The 20,815-nt window shown below is 31.6% G+C and overlaps 1 protein-coding gene across 1 annotated transcript in view; it reads right to left on the bottom strand.

The window, feature by feature from the left end:
- Window positions 1-20,815, bottom strand: part of LOC143200049 (alpha-2B adrenergic receptor) — a 619,947-nt gene that overhangs the window by 288,572 nt on the left and 310,560 nt on the right. The window contains exon 3 of the mRNA XM_076410305.1: window positions 2,051-2,103. Within this exon, the coding sequence (XP_076266420.1) occupies window positions 2,051-2,056 (6 nt within the window). The 5' untranslated portion in view covers window positions 2,057-2,103. The remainder of the gene's footprint in view (window positions 1-2,050; window positions 2,104-20,815) is intronic.

Here is a 20,815-nt window from a genome sequence, read left to right as displayed (position 1 = left end):
GAGCGAATGAACCTTTACATTCAGAGTGCTTTGAAAACTGTATATATATATATATATATATATATATATATATATATATATATATAATTATTTCTAAACAACTGGTAAGAATTACCTTTTAAATGAATGAATCAATTTTTATTGTTAAAATAGATTTTCTGTACCTATAATCATATATGGATATATATGAAAGAAAATTCAATTAAAAGTTTCCTAAATTGTTGTTAATATTCATATATTGTGTGCAAAATAAGTTTCCATCGCCCATCAAGAAAGACGCCAAAAATTAAGTAATATATTATTTCCCTTAGCAACGTAGTCGTAAATTATTAGCCATTTTGTACAAGGATCATATAATATTTTTTATTTCTGTACACCAATTTTGAGTATAGTACTTCTTTAATTTAATATAATTCTGCGATTTATCAAACACTTATTTGATAAACAATAGTATAACATGGGGTAAAAGTCCCGATACCATTTATATTGCCTATAATTTTGCTCAAAGAAAATATAACAAAATAAGTTTAGTTTTTGTAAAAAGTTTATTTGAACTATTTGAAAAATTATATTGGCTAAACGGTGACCGCGATTCGCTATGCAATTTTCGGTACTTTCTAAGGTATTTTTTATGACATTTGTAAATGTAAGGCTAAATTTCTGCAATTTCGTAACGAATATTTTGAATCGTTTGAGGCCTGCTCACATAAACTTTTGAATTTAAAAAAACCCATAAGAAAAAGTCTGGTGCTGTTAAATCCGGAGATCTGGCTGGTCATGCTAAATCAACACTTCGCGAAATTAGTCTTCGTGGAAAAACGTCATACAATAATTGAATTTTTAAATGAGCTGTGTGCTCTGTGGCCCCTCTTGATGAAACCACATGTCCTCTAGTCCTTGATCTTCCATTTCAGGTACAAGAAAATTTCGAATTATGTCTTGGTATCGTTGAACAGTAACAGTAACTGCTACATCTTTGTCATTTTCAAAAAAATTTGGACCAATGGTGCTTCCAGCATGAATACCACACCATACAGTTGTTTTTAGTGGATGCAATGTTCCATGAATTAATTTAGTATTCTGTGTTCACCAAAACGGACTGTTCTATTTATTGATGTGGCCACTGAGAACAAAATGGGCTATATCGCTCATTATCAATTTAGACGAAAAATCTACCATTTCACCAGACAGTCTTAGGGCTGCAATACTTTACTCAACTCATTAATCAGGATCTCTCTGTAACAATTTTTGGGCCAACTAAATTTTGTAGGGGAACATTTTCAAGTCAGTTTTTAAAATTTGCCTTAAACTGCGTGCAGAAATGTGTAACTAGGAACCACGTCTCCAAATTGATGTTGCTGGAGACTTAGCAATATTGTCGCGCACCAAAGTCACATTTTCAGCGTTATGAGACGTCCGTTGTCTTCCGAGAGAGTCCTGCTGTTTGCTATCATAATGTACTGTCGAAAATTCGCATGTAAATGATAAATTGTTCTTTTGTGAGGCACTGGACGACTAAGATATTTTGACGCAATTTTCAATAAATATTGTCACTATTTATGCTCGTTCTTGTGGGCTATATTTATCCATAATAAAATTTCGACGTCTACGCAATACAATGGTTAAAGTGAAACTGAGCTAAATTTTACATAACAAAGATGGCGCGCAATCAAAATGGTAGCGGGACCTCTGCCCCACCATTTATTACAGAGTTAAGCCACCAACTAGATTGATTCTTATATTCTATAGACCAGTGGTAGTTAAGGATGGATCATTCTTAATACGGAATTGGATGCTATATCCAATTAATATACACAAAATTTGTTTTTACACACTAATCTAATTCATATACCGGGGATATTAAATTGGCAACAAAACCATTTACATTTATATAGAGAGTAATTTTCTTATGTTAAAATATAACTATTAAAATTCAGAATATCTAAATTATTGTGATGCCAACATAATTGCAAATATATAATAGTTATTTACAGCTAATAATATTACTACTCCAAATAAAAAAAAGGCATAGAAGAAAATTTAAACTGACCTTCATTCTGGCTCTCTAAGTATTTAAAAGAATGAAATATGCGTTGAACTAACCTGAAAAAAAAAGAGATAGTATATTAAAAAGCAATATTTTAAACAACAAAATATAAATTTTGCATATTTTTCAAAATAATAATTTTTATTTTAATAAGTTTTTACATAAAAACTTTAAAAAGGCATGTAAGTTTCATATACAAATTAACTGATGAAATCTACTAAAAAGTATACTTTATTTCGAAAATAAACAAAATTAATAGCAGGAAAACAATTTATCTTCGACGGTCCTGATATCGTTTTATACGCCGATAAAAATAATACAAAATATATCTAATAAATCCGTCGTAGGATAACGTAAGACCGTATAAATATCCTATATTAAAACTGCCATTAAAATGATTGATCACCGGGAAACAAACAAAAATGAAACCCGGTAGCGCGTTAGACTCTTTTTGGCACAAACTTTGTTTCAAATTATTTTCGAAATAAAAAGAGGAAATAGTTTAATAATAATGCGCTGTGGTATAATATTTCCAACAATATTATGCCAAAACAGAAAATAAATAAACATTATATAGTCTATTCAGAATACCAATAAACTCACGTCATCTGAATTCATGATGTCAAAACGTGGCAGTGTTGCCTCATGAACTCTGAATTTTAGTTAATTTTGTCTATGACGTATAACAAAATTCTAATCTATATAAAATTATTAAACTGTTATAAATAAAAAATTATATTATTAACTTAAATACTACTGTTATTTTTTTTATTAATCTCCTAGAACGTCAACAATCTGCCCGTGGGCAATAAGTATTATTATATGACTTCAGTTATATAATATAACATCCTAACATGTAGAAGATCACTTCAGTAAGTGATCTATTGTACAACTTATAATCCAAATCTTATTCTAGATACTATTCTAACTTATTTTAAACTCTATCCTAACCTATTTTAAAGACTATTCTAAGTTATTCTAGATATTATTAAGTCTCATTCTATGTGTCTATTAATCAGCTCGTATGGTAGTTTTTGAGCGTACGCACTTAACTGTCATCGCGCACATTTAACTCTTTGGCGAATGCATTGGGACGCACTAACAGTCTTTCAGAGTACTTCGCACTAACACTTCCAATCACAGTCGTTATGTGTCCTAAGGGGATTGTTGGACCCGTTATATGGGGTATCGACGATGATTCGCGACACTTTATTCTGGAACCTCTGGAGGATATTTATGTTAGATTTGCTAGTAGTACCCCACAGTTCAATACCATAGGTTCAAATGGGCCTAAATATTGACATATATAGTAAAACCTTGTTATCTGATGATAATTTAGATTTCGCCCTATCAGTCATTAAATTTGGTTTAGTTTAACCCCGAGTTGTTTGCGTTTTGTCACTATATGTTTTTTCCATGTCAAACGTCGATCAAAATGCATTCCCATATATTTAACGATGCCTGCTTGCGGAAATTCATGACTATTCACTTTTACTGAGAGACATGTTCTTCCACAAAGGGTGAAAGTCACATGGGTAGATTTGTTTTGATACGCCACGTTTTCAACCACAATTCGATTTTGTTAAGATGAATTTGGAGGTTTCTTGTGGCTGATATTGGATGATATTGATGTGACGATAAAACCGCTGTATCGTCAGCATATATTGCAATAGTAGTATTTCTTGAGGTGGATATGTCAGCTGTATGCAATAGATATAACAATGGACCAAGAACAGTGTCCTGTGGAACGCCTGAATTTATTGGGTGTACGTGAGTGTATTAGTCACCCAGTTTGACAATAAAATGTCTGTCTGTGAGGTACGATTTCAGCAGTTGAAAGTGCGCATGGGGCAAAAGGCTTGAAAAATACCGAGAAATACAGCGGAGCAATATTTTTTATCCTTTACATTTTTGTTAATTTGGCTGACTGTTCTATGTATTTGTTTTATTGTTCCCTGTTTATTACGGAAGCCAAATTGATGGTCTAGAATAATATTTCTCTCCTCTGCGGTTATTTTAGGTCTCTTAATGAAAAGTTTTCCGAACAGTTTAGAGATCACAGGTAATAGGCTTATAGGACGATAAAAGGAGACGTCTTCTGATTTTCCAACGATTAAGAATCATTGCGATTTGAGCCATTTCCCAAGTGCTAGGAAAGTAAGGGAGTCTTAGCATGGCATTAAATATGAATATTGTTAATTTGATGTAGTTTCCTGACAGCTGCTTTAACATTCTTCCAGTTATTAGGCCAAAACCACGAGCTTTCTAGAACTGATTTCTTTATGTATTGGTAGTTTTACTTCCTTAACAGTAAATTTCTCATGTGGCAGAACTACTATTAAAAAATATAATTTGCTTTAACATTATAAAGACAAAACTATAAATAGTTATACAGTTATAATGGTTTGGAGGTTGTGTATTATTATATTTCCTTTTTTTTCCATATCAATTGGGGTTCTAGGTGAGAATTTTATGCGGTGGTATCCCCCGGAGGTCTAAGATACCCAATTAATTATTATATAACCAAGTAATATTTTTTTATAACATCTTTATTAGATACGCTTAGTACAAGCTTAATTATAAATGAATTAATTTTTACATTTCATTTGTACTTGGATTAATTCACAATAAAGACAAGTGATAAAATACATCAATTTGTATTCCTCAATATCCAAGTAATGCATTTTAATTTCATTATAGAGCTTATTTACCTTTTACGGTTACTTCTTATTTCCTTCGGTAGAATGTTTCCTTGTACAGTCATTTTGATATTTATGATACTATATTTCTCCTTAGTTCGTTAAGTTACTACATGTATACATCATTCTTGTTAAAATTAGATTGAGTTACTGCATTCTCCCTAATGTATCTGCCATATCTGTAAAACAGTTAATATTCTTTCTCTGCTCACACATTTTAACCGAATGCTCACGTATATTCTGAACAATTACACACATATCTGTGCACATAAAACTTTCACACTCTACAATAAGATTTACTACAGTTATACTATATTAATTATATCTGATTCTTACTTGTTTCCACTCTCATCACCATGTTTTGGAAATATTCAGCATTGAATCACAATCGTTTGATCTTGTGTAGTGGTACAGTGGAATGTGCTAAATATTAAAAACACTGATAAATGTTACTAATGTATATTTTAGAAATAATGGAAGGTTCAATGGGTCATCCTAGATAAGTACGTAGTCTTAATTCACTATGTAGACAAGGCGTATGTTGATCGGTAACGACAGCTAAAATTATATTAGTTAGAAAAATTTAAAGTGGATATGAAGTACGTGGTGCAATGGGCCTAAACAAAATTTGTTGTAGCATAACTCTAGCTTTTGTTTTCGGTAAAAAATTACATAATTTATTGAATATTCAAGTTTTTGTCTAAATTGATATACCTTAACAATTTATCAATACTATGAAAATTATCGGATTCTCTAATCTGTGGCAGTTTCTAAAATATCTAGCTATCTATCTAGCACCTAGTTACAATTTTAGCTTGTGTTTTTATTTTATAGGTAACTCGTCCGTGACCACCAAGTCTCCTATTTACATATTCTTGTCTAATGTACTCGGTTATAAATAATAATACGAAATACATCAGTGCATTCTAACGGTTCAAATAATAAGCCATTCCATTTTATTTAGAGTTAATACAACAATCCGATTACGGTAGTCAGTTTTCCTATAAACAAAACGTTAAAAGAGCATCATAAATCCGAGATTTTCGATACAAAACCATTTGACGTACTATGAACATACGAACAATTATATTAAGGACAAGAATCCTCGCTGTATTTTTTTTTTCGTTAGTATTAAACACAAAAAAAGCAATGGTGAATTTCGAAAATTGATGGCGGTTTTTGTGCCCGAAAATATGCAGTAATCCTAGGGTTATATGACAGTTGCGAGTTTTTTTTTTGAGCACATATAAACAAATTCGAACTGCGGAACTATCCGCTAATATGGATGCTGAATAATGCAGATAGCTGCATTGTAAATACACAGCTGATTGCACAGGTAATGGAAAATACATTTAAACGAAAATTGGTGTATTTACACTTGCAAATCGTACGAAATAAAGTGAGTACATACTGAATTAATTAATTTACTGTTAAAGAGTGGCAGAATCCTATAAAATATGCACAACAACTAGTTATTAAAATTGTAGTGTTTAAATTAAAATCGTATCGTTTTTATATATTTAATTTATTTTAAAACTAATTAAGTTAATCAATTGCACAAGCGATACTAATCATCGCTTATCACATCTCGCAGTCTGACTTAAACACACTTTTGTTTCTAAACAGTTAATCACGTTATATCTTCTCCTATATTACTCGACTTAGCGAAAAATTTGGCTGTATTTTTAATGAAAACGGGTGAACCTAGCGGCGTTAAGGTTAAATTTGGCACAGTTTAAGGATATATGGAGGAAACATTTTTGGACCTAAAATTTTAGTGTAATGTGCGCTATAAATAAGTACATTCGAATAAAACGAAATATGTCGTAACCAAACAGTCAGTAATAGCTATTAGATCGATGATACAAAATATATAAACAAAAATTTTAAGCCCCCTTTTCATTGGATCTGGACAACGCGCTGTCAGTTCAACTCTTATGGTAGATTATGCGCCGTTTCTGTTGTATGTATATCGACCATGGACGCGCAATTTTTAAAATTAAAATCTGACAACGCGGTACCGCAATATGTCGGCAAACAATTTTGAATCAGAAGACAAATCCCCAAATTTTATATTTAAAACGAAATTATAATGGAAAGTTAGTGGGTTAAAACATTACTAAACGGAGCTATTAATTTTAAGCAGTATTATTTAAGAGTTTGTGTTATTTTCGGTTATTTCCGTTTGTTGGAATTATTAAAGAGTTACGGCAAGTTTCTAAAAAAAAGGATGAGATTTGAGACAAAGTAGAACGCAGTAGATTAACGAAAGATACAGAAGCAAAATAATATGAGCTACGTGCAAAGGCCACTTTTCAGATTTACATAAAATAGTAGTTTGAAATACATACATTTACTGACAGGAAAAATAATATTTATTTCTACTGTTTTAAGGATCGAGAATTGAAATAATTTAGCAAATAGCGATGCAATTTTATTTAAAAATTGGTGTAAATAAATTATGATTTTAAACAACCTTGTGTATTAAATATTTCTCAGATGTACTTAGTGTTTTTTTAATATATACGTTAAAGGAGAAATATGAATAACATATAAAGATCATATGTATATATATATACATACAGCAAAGTAAAAATTGTAAGAATAATTTAAGCGGTGTTAATCTTGTGGAATCTTATACCCAAAACAATTTATAATATTACTAAATGAAATAATAAAAAATTTTAATAATTACATCTTAAATTAGATATGCATAGTAAAATCTTAATTTACAAATTAATTTATTACTACTGTTCTATTTTACTTGCATAAACCAGCAAGCCCACTACGGGATTAATACACCAATGAATATTTCTAAATTACAATAAAACTAAACCACTTAAGATAAAGTTAAGAATATAATTATACACCATATAAGTTGATGTGGTTTGGTTAGCTTAAATATTTTGGTTTCCTGGGTCTTGTGCAGTAGCTGCATAGCTTCCACATTACAACGATTTACCAACCCCATTTCATTATTTAAGCTGAAATCTTAGATCCGTTTGTAAATTGATTTAATTTCGAGGTTGTCGTGTAGCTCTTAATTGGTTACGTAATAAATAAATGTCAAATAGATAAAACAGTACCATATATAGGGATTAAAAATATGGAAAATAATATAAACGTCGGTATGGGCCTTTCCAGATGATAACATTTGATATGTCAGAACACGTACAGAGAAGCTAAAGGCATGGATTATGATACTAAGGGAATACCGAATGATAATAACTAAAAGTAAAACGAAAATATCCAGGATGTAAAAATAGAGCAAGTAAACGCTTTTAAGTATCTGTGTATAGAAAACGAACCTAAGCCAGGAGATGGGAATACTAGAATTCGAAAACCTGTAATAAAATTGTAAAAATATATCTAAAAAGGACGTATCATATAAAATAAAATGAAAGTATACAATTTACAGACCAACATTTACATTCAGTTGCAAGTCATAGGTACTGTTGCAGATAAGAGTAAAACACAACCAGCAGAAATGAAGTCAAGAGTGTAAAGAAGAAGAGTCAGGAGTGTAATAAAGAAGAACAGGATGAGATGAGAGAAAGACAGAAACGAAAGGTTGGATTGAAAGCAACATAAAATCAAACATTCCACGAGTGACTCAAGGTTACATTTAATAAATGATACGTATTTACTTAATTAGAATTGATTAATTCTAGAAAAGGGTCTGCTCCTTATTACCTGTACGTTTTAAGCTCCTTTGCGGTTTAATGTATAATAGAAAACACTTATATATGTTTTCCCTGATGGTCTCTACAAATAGCGTTTATTATGATGAACTACTAAATTGTATCCAACCCTATATTGTTATGGTTGTATCTTGAAATACATTCGTCTGCCTTTTATAGCATCATAAATGAATAGAGTCGGTCTATAAAACTCTAGTAAACACACTCTTATAAAGGGGAGTTTAAAGGCGTGTTGTATTCGAAACCATGAATCTAGCTATAACATAAAGTAAATAAGATTAAACTAAAACTATATCGGCAATGGTGTTAAGCTTACAATTCCAAATAAAGTAAATCCGAGTTCTTTTTAGATAACACTTTTCAAGCGCTATAAATACTGATACATCACTAGGAATATTTCCATTAGTTCTCTGGGAGTCGGGGAAATTTAATTCGTTTTCAAAATAGGCAGAGAGGCGATAAATCCCGTTTTATGTAATATATAATACCAGTTGCCGACTAAATAAAATCGATTAATTCTTTCGAGTTAATCAGGTTTTTCAATATATCTGCATTTTATGGCCAGTTGAGATGAAATCTCCAGAATTTAAAGTTAGTTGTCTGTTGCATCAGCACGACATTTTTAATATTCATAGAGGAAGAGATTCTGATGTTGTACTTTGAGATAATTGATTTCCTTAACTGCCAACTATTTTTATAGAAGTTGTTGAGGACATAAATTATTCTAAAACAACGTTTTCATGAAATATATTTTAGGGCTTGAGAAGAGTAATGATATAAGAGGAATATAAATCAGGTCAATAAGACAGATGCTATAATAATTTGTACGTATGAGAGAATAGGTAATATCTTTGCATATTCATTTAACAATGCATTGATAGTGTAGCGACCTTGAGGCATGTCGAACTTTACATGGTGGAATAACGGTCTACAAAATACCCAGAAATATAATCCCAGATGTTGAACACGGGCGGGGTGCCAGCAGCACCAACTGGAACACGATAACGAATATCTGGCAACTCCGAGACGTTTATCTGGGAATTATTGAAGGGATCACTTTCCATATTGGATATTGCACTATTGCCAAAGCGAAATCAAAAATATTAAACACTGACAAATATAAATTTACGACCATGCCCCAGCAGAGTTCAAACCCCCATCTTGTCGCCATTACCACTACGCCAACCAAGCCAGCTAGCCATGAGAGTGAAACTAAAAATTTGAAATCGACATTTGAAAAAAATTCTGAATCTAACTTCTCTACTCTTCTTTCTGGAAACTGTAATATAACTATTCTTGAAATATTAGATGAGAACATGTAATAGCCAAGCCTGATACATATAAAATTTCGAAAACTTTATCAATATCTTACTTTTAAAACGACAGTTTGATCGAGTCTGATATATCATTTTTTATTTATATCTATCTCTCCTTTAACTTTTGAAGCTACTTTGCATAATATCAATATTGATAATACGTTATCAGAAATAATAGATGCTAAATATGGAACTCAAGTATTGGCTACAAATGTATTTGAGTATAATCCTATTGACATCTCGAGCTGGACTCACGAGGTCCAGTGATTGAAATGTTAGGGCGAATGAATACAACAGAAGATCATTGTCATTCAAGTCTTTTCATTGTATGTTATTCAGAATTGTTTCTAACCCATATTTATTTTACTTTCCTCTAAGTTTCTCTTTGTATTAATTCACATATATATGGAGTAAAGTTATGTATCAGTCTTCAAAACAAATTAAAAAATTACAATCTGTTAAAAACAATTTAGAATAGGTAATTATGAAGATTTTTTGTAAGAAATATTAAAATATAGGGTATATAATGAATGGAAAATATGAGTATTAAACCGTATCGAGCCAGATATAACCTAATTTTTTTTCGATAATTTTTCAAACTGAAACCGAACAAAAAACTCCATCTAACTTTCTTTGTCTTGTCCAGGTTTAATCTCCACGAAGGGGGGAGTTCGTTAAAAAGTCGCAATTCTTATAAATCTCAATCGACAATAGAAACTCCTGAGCCCCGGCTCATTCTTGACACTTTGGAAGGAAATTGAGGAAACTGTTCATTTAACGGCGGCTATTAATGAAACTTTATGAGTTGGAACTTTTCATCTTTAGCAGCAATGCTTTAAATAAAGTTAATAAACCATCTCCTTTACCTGACGCTTGATTAGTTTGTTGCCGATTTCCGATTTTATGCCCAAGAACCGTATTGAACGGCGCTTATCCACGAACTTCCTCAAAGTTGGAACATATTTTTTGTACAGCTTGGAAGATCTTACTTTTCTGTTCATTTGAGAATAAATATTTTTATAGGATAAGTTTGGATATTAGAATCATCGGAAATTCTAATTAAGGCACACTATTTTGTAGTATTTGCGAAGCTTATTTACAAGCAGCGTTGGGAACAATCGACTGAAAACAGTCGAAACAGTCGAGAGTCGCAAAACAGTCGATAGTCAAAAAACTAGCGACTGAAAATAATAATTACTATTTCATTATATTCACTATATTTCACTATATTAAAAATAAGTCGAATGAAATAAGTAGAACCAAAAATAGCATAACTAAAGCTATGACTCAAACAGTCACTGGTAAAAACTAGTAAAATCAGTCGAACCAAAAAGGGTGACACAAACAGTCGATAGTCAATTTCAGTTATTTAATATAGTTATTTAATATAGTTATTTAATATAGTTATTTAATATAGTTATTTAATATAGTTATTTAATATATAATATATATAACTTATAAAATATGAAAGGGTTTTGAAATAAAAACTATTAGATTACTTGTACTGATTGGTAAAACTGTTTTATTTAACGGAAAAAAGAGGCGACAATAACGGTGATACAAAACGACATTGAGGGTAAGAACATATACAAATCATCCCGACGTCTATTTGTAGATATCTCACTTGTAACAACATTCAAAACAGATGAAAACCCCTCAGACTATATTGCAATCGGTAGCTAGTTCAGTGCTAGACGTATAATACAACACATATACATCTTAAACAATAATATATAATAACGCAATAATTATATATGTAGTGCTTTTGTTTTGATCGATGATATTTTGCACATGTCTTATTAAAAAAGATCGTTTAAATCTTTCTCAGGCGGTGGTACCGTTAGGTCATTTTGGGTGGCTTCACTTCTAATATACCATGGGAGGTTAACATTGCTCCGTAGAACTTTGTTTTAATAGGTTTGAACGTATATATATATATATATATATATATATATATATATATATATATATATATATATATATATATATATATATTGAATTTCAGAATACGTGCAACTCCATAATTGCACACTATAGTTCTAAGTAGTTCTACCGCAGTAGACGCAACTACCATATGTTCTTGAGTATCATACAATATTCTGCTCATTTTACTGTATTCGTATACGAAGTTACTCTGGAATCAATATTATCTCTACCAGGTAAGCTATTTTTTGAAGATGATATCCAGCATTTAGTTTTATTCGCCATATCTTAGCCCATTCAGTAATGTTATTGACAGCTCTTTTTAGTCAATTTAAAGTTGTTTTAATATTACTTGTATACTACTTTATTACTGCCTCGCATTTAGGATTATAATTAGTATAAAGTAAGTACAGCATTGGTCCGGGAACAATATCTTGTGGTACACTAAAGTAAATGGGTTTAAAAAACATAAAATACACATTCGTCGTAGTTTCTTATTCTGAAGTGATAACTTGAGATGTAGGATTTGGAAGCTAGCTCAGAGGAGGAGAAATTTAATTGCTAACTTGCGTTCGAAATCCTCATGCCATACTTTATAAAATGCTTGGGGCACATCTAGAAATATAGCTGAACAAATTTCATATTCAGAACAATTTTTTTTCAATTACATCCGTAATACTAGGTTCCTGAATAATAATGGAGGTTTCATTTGTAATACCAAATTGGTGCTTGCTTCTGCAAATCGATGAGTTGCTTCTATTCGATAATTGGTTTAAGGCGTGTTAAGAAAAACTTCACGAACAGATTGGTAGCGAACAGTTGGAGGATTTGTCTGGTTTAACGATCGCAATAATTTGTGCGATCTTTCACTGCATAACACATATTGCAGTCGCAGTGTAACGTTGAATTAGTGTGAAAGCGTTTCTATGCTGTTGCTTAGAAACTGCTTAAGTACATGGCCATAATATGACACATTTGTAATTAATAATTAGGTTTATAAAATATAGTGCTCTGATCTTGGCTCTATCTGAGAAAACTGACCGTCTGGCCTAAAAATGTCTGTTCAATCAATTTAAAAAAATTCTAGACAATTTTAGGCCTCAAAACTTATACAAAAGTTCAAATACCATTTACTGAGTAGAAATCGAGATATTTTTTTAGCTCCATATCTCACAACTAAAAATAAAAAATGAATGAGGAATTTGCGGAGTTTGCTACTTATGCCTCTAAATAATCCTATATGTTGTTACAGTGGCCATTTTAAAAATTACTAGTACAATAGTTTCTTCATCGACATATATATTGCATAACATAACTAGTCTGACCGCTCCGGCTTCATACGGGTGTACTAATGAAAAAAAGTAAACCTGTCACGTTAGGTACCGACTATCTAGATAAAAGCGGGCTATGAGTAAACTACTTAACAAAAAATGATAGCCATCCTCTTCTTGATAACCTATTAAAATGTACTGTGTTGCATCATACAAATGATGTGTTTCTCAGAAAAGATGGTGGTAATCCCATCACCCTCTCAAGCCACAATGGCAACTTCAGTATTCACTATTTTTGTGATCGTCTAATATTCTAAGGTAGTTTTGAGTAATTAGACCAACGGACGTATTCATGTAATAGCGATTATGTCTAAACTATCTCTTCCTTAGCAGCACTATTGAGAGATTGCGTTGATTTACTTCAAAATTTTCACCGTCAAAATTTTCAAGGAAATAATTCAGAAAAAAATTGTAAACAAGTGGCAAGACTGGTTCTGCACGTTGGTTAAATTTGTAAAGTAAGGCCTCTATATGTGACACGATGTGTTTATGTATATATAAATGTAAATTTTGAATATTCTGGAAAAAAAGGTTTTGTTCTAGGTCTTTGTTTGGAAAGTAATGAATTCAGTGGCTCTGACGCCGGTGTCATTTATGGTAATCTTAGCGGCTTTAGTCGAAACCTCAAAGAATTAAAACATTGACGCATAGTGCTCATTGTCCTGAACTTGGCCGATTTATCGGTAGTTAAATCGATTGTTGGATCGTATCTAAACTCCAAACGTTCGTAGGGAATTGTCACGTTTGACACGTCGACCGATATTTTGACGCCTATAATAATGAAATAAATCAAGACCGAAGGCTGAATATTGAGTGGTAGATAACACAACGACAACACAAAGAATTCTAATAATTAATATTGCTGGTATTTTCAAAAAAAACCAAATGTTCTACACTGTAGTACGTACAAAACACCAGAGTGAGTAATTTTAGAACATATTATCCAATCGGTTAATTGGTAACAGGTAACAGATGAATACGTCAATATCTAGAATAATCTAGTATATACTCACTAGCACACACTAAAACTTTTTCTTTTTCTGACTTAGGCTCCTATTTGTACATTTTCGCTTATGGAAAGCGTCCCACAATAATATATCATTGAAACCTTCAATTTTAGTGTATGTAGTTTGGAAACGGCTAAAGTTATTGTGATTCTGATACTTAGAATACCTTCAAATGAAGTACATTCCAATCGATCAATTTCACTGCTACCCAAAAGATTCAAAGTGTTTGAAAAATTCATTTTAAAAAGATCAATCATAGATAGAAAATATCTAGTACCTGCATTTCAGTTTGGTTTTATGAGCAAATATTCAACAATTGTATCAGGTGTATAGAATCAAAGATATTATTAAAAAGCCTACAAAGAGAAGAAAGTTTACTCACCTAAATTCTTGGACGTCTTAGGTAAAGCCTGCCATAAAAAACTCATGTATAAACTCATGTACAAAGTATAGTGTTACGGAGGAAATACGTTGAACTCTTAAACTCTTATATCTCAGCCAGGATCTTTAGAGCTCAACAAGAAGAAGCTTACTCAACAATAAAAGAATAGAAGCATATGTACACCAAGGTAGTATTTTGGGTTCTGTTCTTTACCAACAAGTCACATACCGCAAATAGAAAATGTTACTATAGCTACATTTGCCGATGATACTACAATTCTTGTTATTAGAGCAAAATAGGCAAGAAATAGCAAGAAAACTGTAACAAGTAAGTAATATTTATTTACATAAGTTGACCCACAGCATAAATATTAACCAGAATAATTTAATGCATATTGATTTCACCTACAAACTGTTCATATTACAATAAATATGAGTAGGACCATTATCCAATGCAGTAAGAAGGCTAAGTATCTGGTGATGAAACTTGACGCAAATATTTTCTGAAAAGAGCACATCAAAAAGAAATGAAAAGAACTCGAATTAAAATTCAAAATGATGTATTGTTTATATAGAAGGAAATTTTAGTTATCATGCACATAATCAATTGCTGCTCTACTAGCAAATACTAACACTTATATGATCCTATGGAACTCTGTTATGGGGATTTTCCGTGAGAAATATTATCAGTATAATGCAAGTATTCAAGAATGGAGTTCTGAGAAGTATTGTGGGTTCAACCAGATAGTATAGGTACAGTTATTTACATCGAGATCTTTGGATACTGTTATAGAGGAAATTAAGACATTCACAACAGTATATGAGCAAATACTTCAGTTCCTTATAAATACCGACATGCTGCAACCCTTGGACCGTGTTATCTTATGTAATTATGCAGTGAAGTGCACTAAATGGTAAAAACACAAAGTGTTACTATTATTTAATTTATTTTATTAGACACTAAGTAAGGATCAGTGGGTCTTCCCAGATTTTTTTTATTAATCTTTTTGAACGTCAACAATCTACCCATTGGCAATAAGTATTATTGTTTGATTTCCGTTATATAATATAACCGTCCTAACATGTAGAAGGTCACTTCAGTAAGTGATCTGCTGTACAACTTATAATCTAAGTCTTATTCTAGATACTATTCTGACTTATTTTAATGTATATCCTAACTTATTCTAATTACTATTCTAACTTATTCTAGAAATTATTAAATTTCACTCTATGTGTATCAATCAGTTCCTATGGTAGTTTACGTTTGAGCCTACGCACTTCACTGTCATCGCGCATATTTAACTCTTTGGCGAATGCATTGGGATACACTAATAGTTTTTCAGAGTATTTCGCACTAGCACTTCGAATCACACTCGTTATGGGTTTTATGGTGATGTCGCGTTGAATCAGTTTGTTGGACACGTAATATGGGGCATCGACGATGACTCGCAACACTTTATTCTGGAACCTCTGGAGGATATCTATGTTAGATTTGCTAGACGTATCCCACAGTTCAATACCATAGGTCCAGATGAGCCTAAGTATTAACTTATACAGCAAGATCTTTTTATCTAATTATAATTTAAATGTATGCCCTATCAGTCAATACATTTCGTTTAGTTTAAGCCCAAACTGTTTGCGTTTTTGTTGTGTTTATATTATTTCCTTCTGTTGCTGATATTTCAGACGGTTACGGATCAAATACGGTTTTTAAGTGTTTAGAGAAAGCTTTCGCTTTATCTTTATCATTCCTAGCCCAGGTTGTCAATTTTAATGGGTGGATTAGTAGAGAGATATTCCGTTGCACCAGTTGGCCTTAAGTTTTCTAAATAGTTTTGAATTATTTTATTTTGTTCCTTATTTATTAGCTCTTTCAAATCCTTTGGGGCCTTGTTGAATTTTCTGTTGTTTACTTCTGTTCTGATTGGTTGCCCGGGTTTTCGCAGTTTTCTCTTTTCAGCAATTTTTTATTTAATTGTAGATGAAATATAAGTATAGTTAAACTTTTGATATGTCGCTCTATAAGGTGTTTGTAGTAGTTTAGTGTAGTTTTTGTTATATTCTTTGCTGCTATTTCTGTATCTCTTTCTGTTTTGAGAGGTAAATTTAGTGATAACAAACTGTTTGATTTTTCTCTAAACAATGGCCAGTTGGTTTTGGTTTTATGCAAAGAAGGTGATTTTGTTTTGTTGAGAAATTTTAAGTTCACTGCTATAATAACTGGTGAGTGATCAGATGATAGATCGAAGCATGATTCAGCTTTTCACGTTTTGGTATCAATATTTTTTGTAACACAATAGTCTATGGTATCGGGAATTTTATTTCTATTTGACGACCAATATGTTTGCTCACCACTAGAACTATGCCGTAAATTATATGCCTTCATTGCTTTGACCAATTCTCTGCCTTTTGGTGTTATTTGTCTAGAACCTCACATAACAGGTTTTGCATCGTAGTCTCCTCCGGCAATGAATCTATTACCCAGCGTGTTAAAGAAACCATGGTATTGTTCATCCTTGTTGTGTTTAGGTGGATAATATATAACACTAATTGTTAATGACCTTGAATGGCTGAATTTATCTCTTTCACAGTGTCTTATGTTCTCACGGATAATTATAGATGTTCCACCATGTGCTTCATCATCTGGATGTTTTGTGTGATACAGCTTGTATTTTGGAATCCGTAAATAATTTCTATCCATGAAATGTGTTTTTTGAACCAACATGAACCAATTTTGTTCATATAAGAATATTTTAAGCTCCCAGATAAGTGCCTACTTCTAAGTTACTATAGAGAAAAATTATAAGTTAGTCAGCAACGACTAGTAATATAGTAAAATATCAATAAATTAAAAATAATTAAAATAATTTAAAAAACTAAAAAATCCCTTTTTTGTATAATAATTTTGCATCTGTCATAAAATCCTGACGCTTTGGAATTTTTTCTATATTATTTTCATTTTCGGCATATCAAAATACCTAAAAATCAGCTGAATATACTCAGCTTTTTTATTGTAGACTTGCGTAATAAATTAAACAGTTGCAGCGGATTTAAAATGATGCTCTTGACAAGTGGCTTTTATTTATATAGATACATAGAAAATCTATTAAGTTAATGATAAACTATTATTGTCCTATACTATATATAGACAATTCAAAATAGGTATGACACGGGAAATGTCGCAATTTTGCCGCAGCTACTCTGTTTCTAGTCAGTTTTAGTACACTTAGCCCCCGACATATAACTAATAATTTTTAATATAAATAAAATAATTGAACAAATATTGTATTAAATATAATTATTAAAGTATTTTGTTTTCATTAGAGAGCATATTTATATTTTATGCTTAGTTCTTGTTTCTTTCGATGCAATGTATCCTTGTAAAGCCATTCAGATATTACTATATTTCTTTTTAGTTTGTCCTGCTACTATCTATATACATCTTTCTTGATAAAACTACATTTAATCACTTCATTCTCCTTAATGTATTTGCCATATCTGCAAAACAGTTAGTGCTAATTCTCTACTCATACATGTTAACCAAACGTTGATGTATATTCTGAACAATAAAACACATGTTCATAAAGCTTTCACACTCTATAATATAATTCCCTACAATTAAAGTATATCAGTCCTATTCTCTTTCATCACCCTGTCTTGGTAATCGTCAGCAGTGAATCATAAACCAACATTCGTAGTTTTCTTCAACAAACACTTCCTTTTTCTTCAATTTCACTTTAAGATGTACTAGTCAAGTTAATAAACAAGCTTTTTATCTATGGTAGATATGGTGCATTGTACATAACAATAACTGATGATTCCTCCAAGTTCTTTACAAGCTGATCTTCAATCTACTGCAAAGACAAGTTATGGTTTATTTCTTCATGGTAATCACCCTTGGACTTAGAGAAACACCAGGAATAAAACCATTCCTGTTTCCAGCATGAATATATGTCCGCAAAGAATAAATTTTATAACTAACAAAACCTAATCGATAGTTATTCCAACATTTACATCCATGACCCCTTGCTGTCTTTATACTATAATTATTATCATCTTGCCATGAGCAACCCAATGTACCATTTTGAAATATTCATGGCTCTTTTAAATTTATAAATTGATATAATTTATCCTCGATTTTGTTATATGTTTTTAAAAATTGAGTTCTTTTAAAAGCAATCTCTGGAGGGTCCAATAAACCCCTTCCTGGGTTATCATTAAACGACTTAAATCCTATATTTTCCAACAATGTATGAACGGATGCTCAACATCTCTCAAATAGCTGTATATCTTTTGGATTTTTGTAGATACTTTCCAGACTAACAATTTTTTCTGAAATAATTGTATTAAATTATGTTTCGAATGAAAAAACTACTTACTGTTTTAAACATTTCGTTTATTTTATTTCTGAAACACCAAGATTGATCTTGATTCGTCACCTGTTTCGCATAAACACGGTCTCTTTTTGGCGAATTTAAGGTTATATTATTTTTTATTTTTTGAGGTATTTTAATGACTGTGTCTGCACCAATATACAGTGCAGCTGCAAGGCGCAAAAAATACTTTCAACAAAAACCGCGGTGATTTAAAATGTATTCAAACAAAGCTTTAAAACAACGTCTGCCGGTTTATAACCAGTAATTATAATATTTTCAAGAATTTTCAGATATTTGGCAAACGGACAACTTTTGCAGGCTGATTCCGTTACATGTCCGAACTTCTCTAACAGCATTCTATTTCTTTTTAAATAGAATAATACGACAAGGATAATATTGTCCGATTGTAAAACGAATTTAAAACTTTAGACAGACATATATTGACACTCGTGTCGCTGCTATTGTGAATTGACTATAGATATAGTTACTTAAACTTACCTGTAATGCCGAATAATACATAATTGTAGATGGTAATTCTATTAGGACAAAGAGGTTAGATGAACTCTCTCCTTGTCGATGAGTAAAACTTTGAAAAACTTATTATCGGGCAGTTAATAAGTCGGCCAGAAGACTTCACTGATTCGATTTTTGATAAGTTTAATTCCGATTCGCTTTTACCCCTCTCCGGAGACGACCTAGTAGAGAGCGCGTCGCTTATCGGGAAGACCGGCAAAGTCCCCGATTTTTTTGTTCCGGTTCTGGAAGAAATTAACGTTTGTGTTTACCCGAGAAAGAAGATAAACTTACCCTAAAATTAAACGGCTCGAATAAATCATGCGACTTTTTGTTTCTCTCCGCGGTGGAAATGGAAAAATTGATAAGGGAATGAAAAACAGATAAGCATTTATTTAAGTCAACAATAAAAATATTTATCCTTCTTCGGGACACAATGGAGGTAGACGGCAAAGTAATAAAAATAAATTTTACATCTTGGTGCCTGTAAAAATTCTGTTTACAATAAAATATTTTATGAGTTTTACTCTCGGCCATTTAGTATTGAATTAGTAACGCAAAGAAGTGAAATATTTGAATTACATGAATTACGAGTTTTTTTTTGGATGAAATATTAACTATAATATAAACTTTAACTTTTGCGTAATTTATAATATAAGAACGAAACGACTAAGTCAAACATATTTCTAAATTTTACTCATTTAAACTTTATTCAGCTCAAGTAAAAATATGGTCTACTGCTAGACATATAATTATATCTATATATATATATATATATATATATATATATATATATATATATATATATATATATATATATATATATATATAAGTATAAGTCAATTGAAAAGACCCCGGCCTACCATAGTAAAACAAATTTTTTTGGAAAAATTAGTTTTTATTTACTCAACGTAATTCTCGTCAAGGGTGATACAGTGATTATAGCGACCAACTTTTCGATACCATTTTTGTACTACGATTTGTCCTTTGCCTCAAAATAGGCCTTAGTTTCCGCGATCACCTTTCCATTCGACGAAAATTTCGTACCAGCGAGTATACTTTTGAGATCCGAGAACAGTAAATAGTCGCTGGAAAATAGATCTGGAGAATATGTTGAATGGGGGAGCAATTCGAAGCCCAATTATGGATTTCTGCCATCGTTTTCACTGACTTGTGACAAAGTACATTGTCTTGGTGAACTTCAGCACTTTCTTTTCTTCAAATGCGGCCTTTTTCTGCGATTTCGTCCTTCAAACTGTCTAATAACGCTATGTAATAGTCGCTGTTGAAGGTCCTTCCTTTTTCAAGGTAATCAATGAAAATTAATCCGTGCGCATCACAAAATAGAGACGCTAGAATCTTGCCAGCAGACTGTTGCGTTTATCCACACTTTGGAGCGTGTTCATTGTCTACAGTCCACTCGGATGACTGACGATTGGACTTCGGAGTGAAATGATAGAATCATGTTTTATCCATTGTCACATACTGATGCAAAAACTCGGATTTATTACGCTTGATCAT

The sequence above is a fragment of the Rhynchophorus ferrugineus genome, unplaced genomic scaffold, assembly GCF_030347505.1.
Source record: "Rhynchophorus ferrugineus isolate W39M unplaced genomic scaffold, kcgeb_rfMv2 rfM7, whole genome shotgun sequence".
Lineage (NCBI taxonomy): Eukaryota > Metazoa > Arthropoda > Insecta > Coleoptera > Curculionidae > Rhynchophorus > Rhynchophorus ferrugineus.
This window is presented reverse-complemented; position numbering and strand designations above follow the sequence as displayed.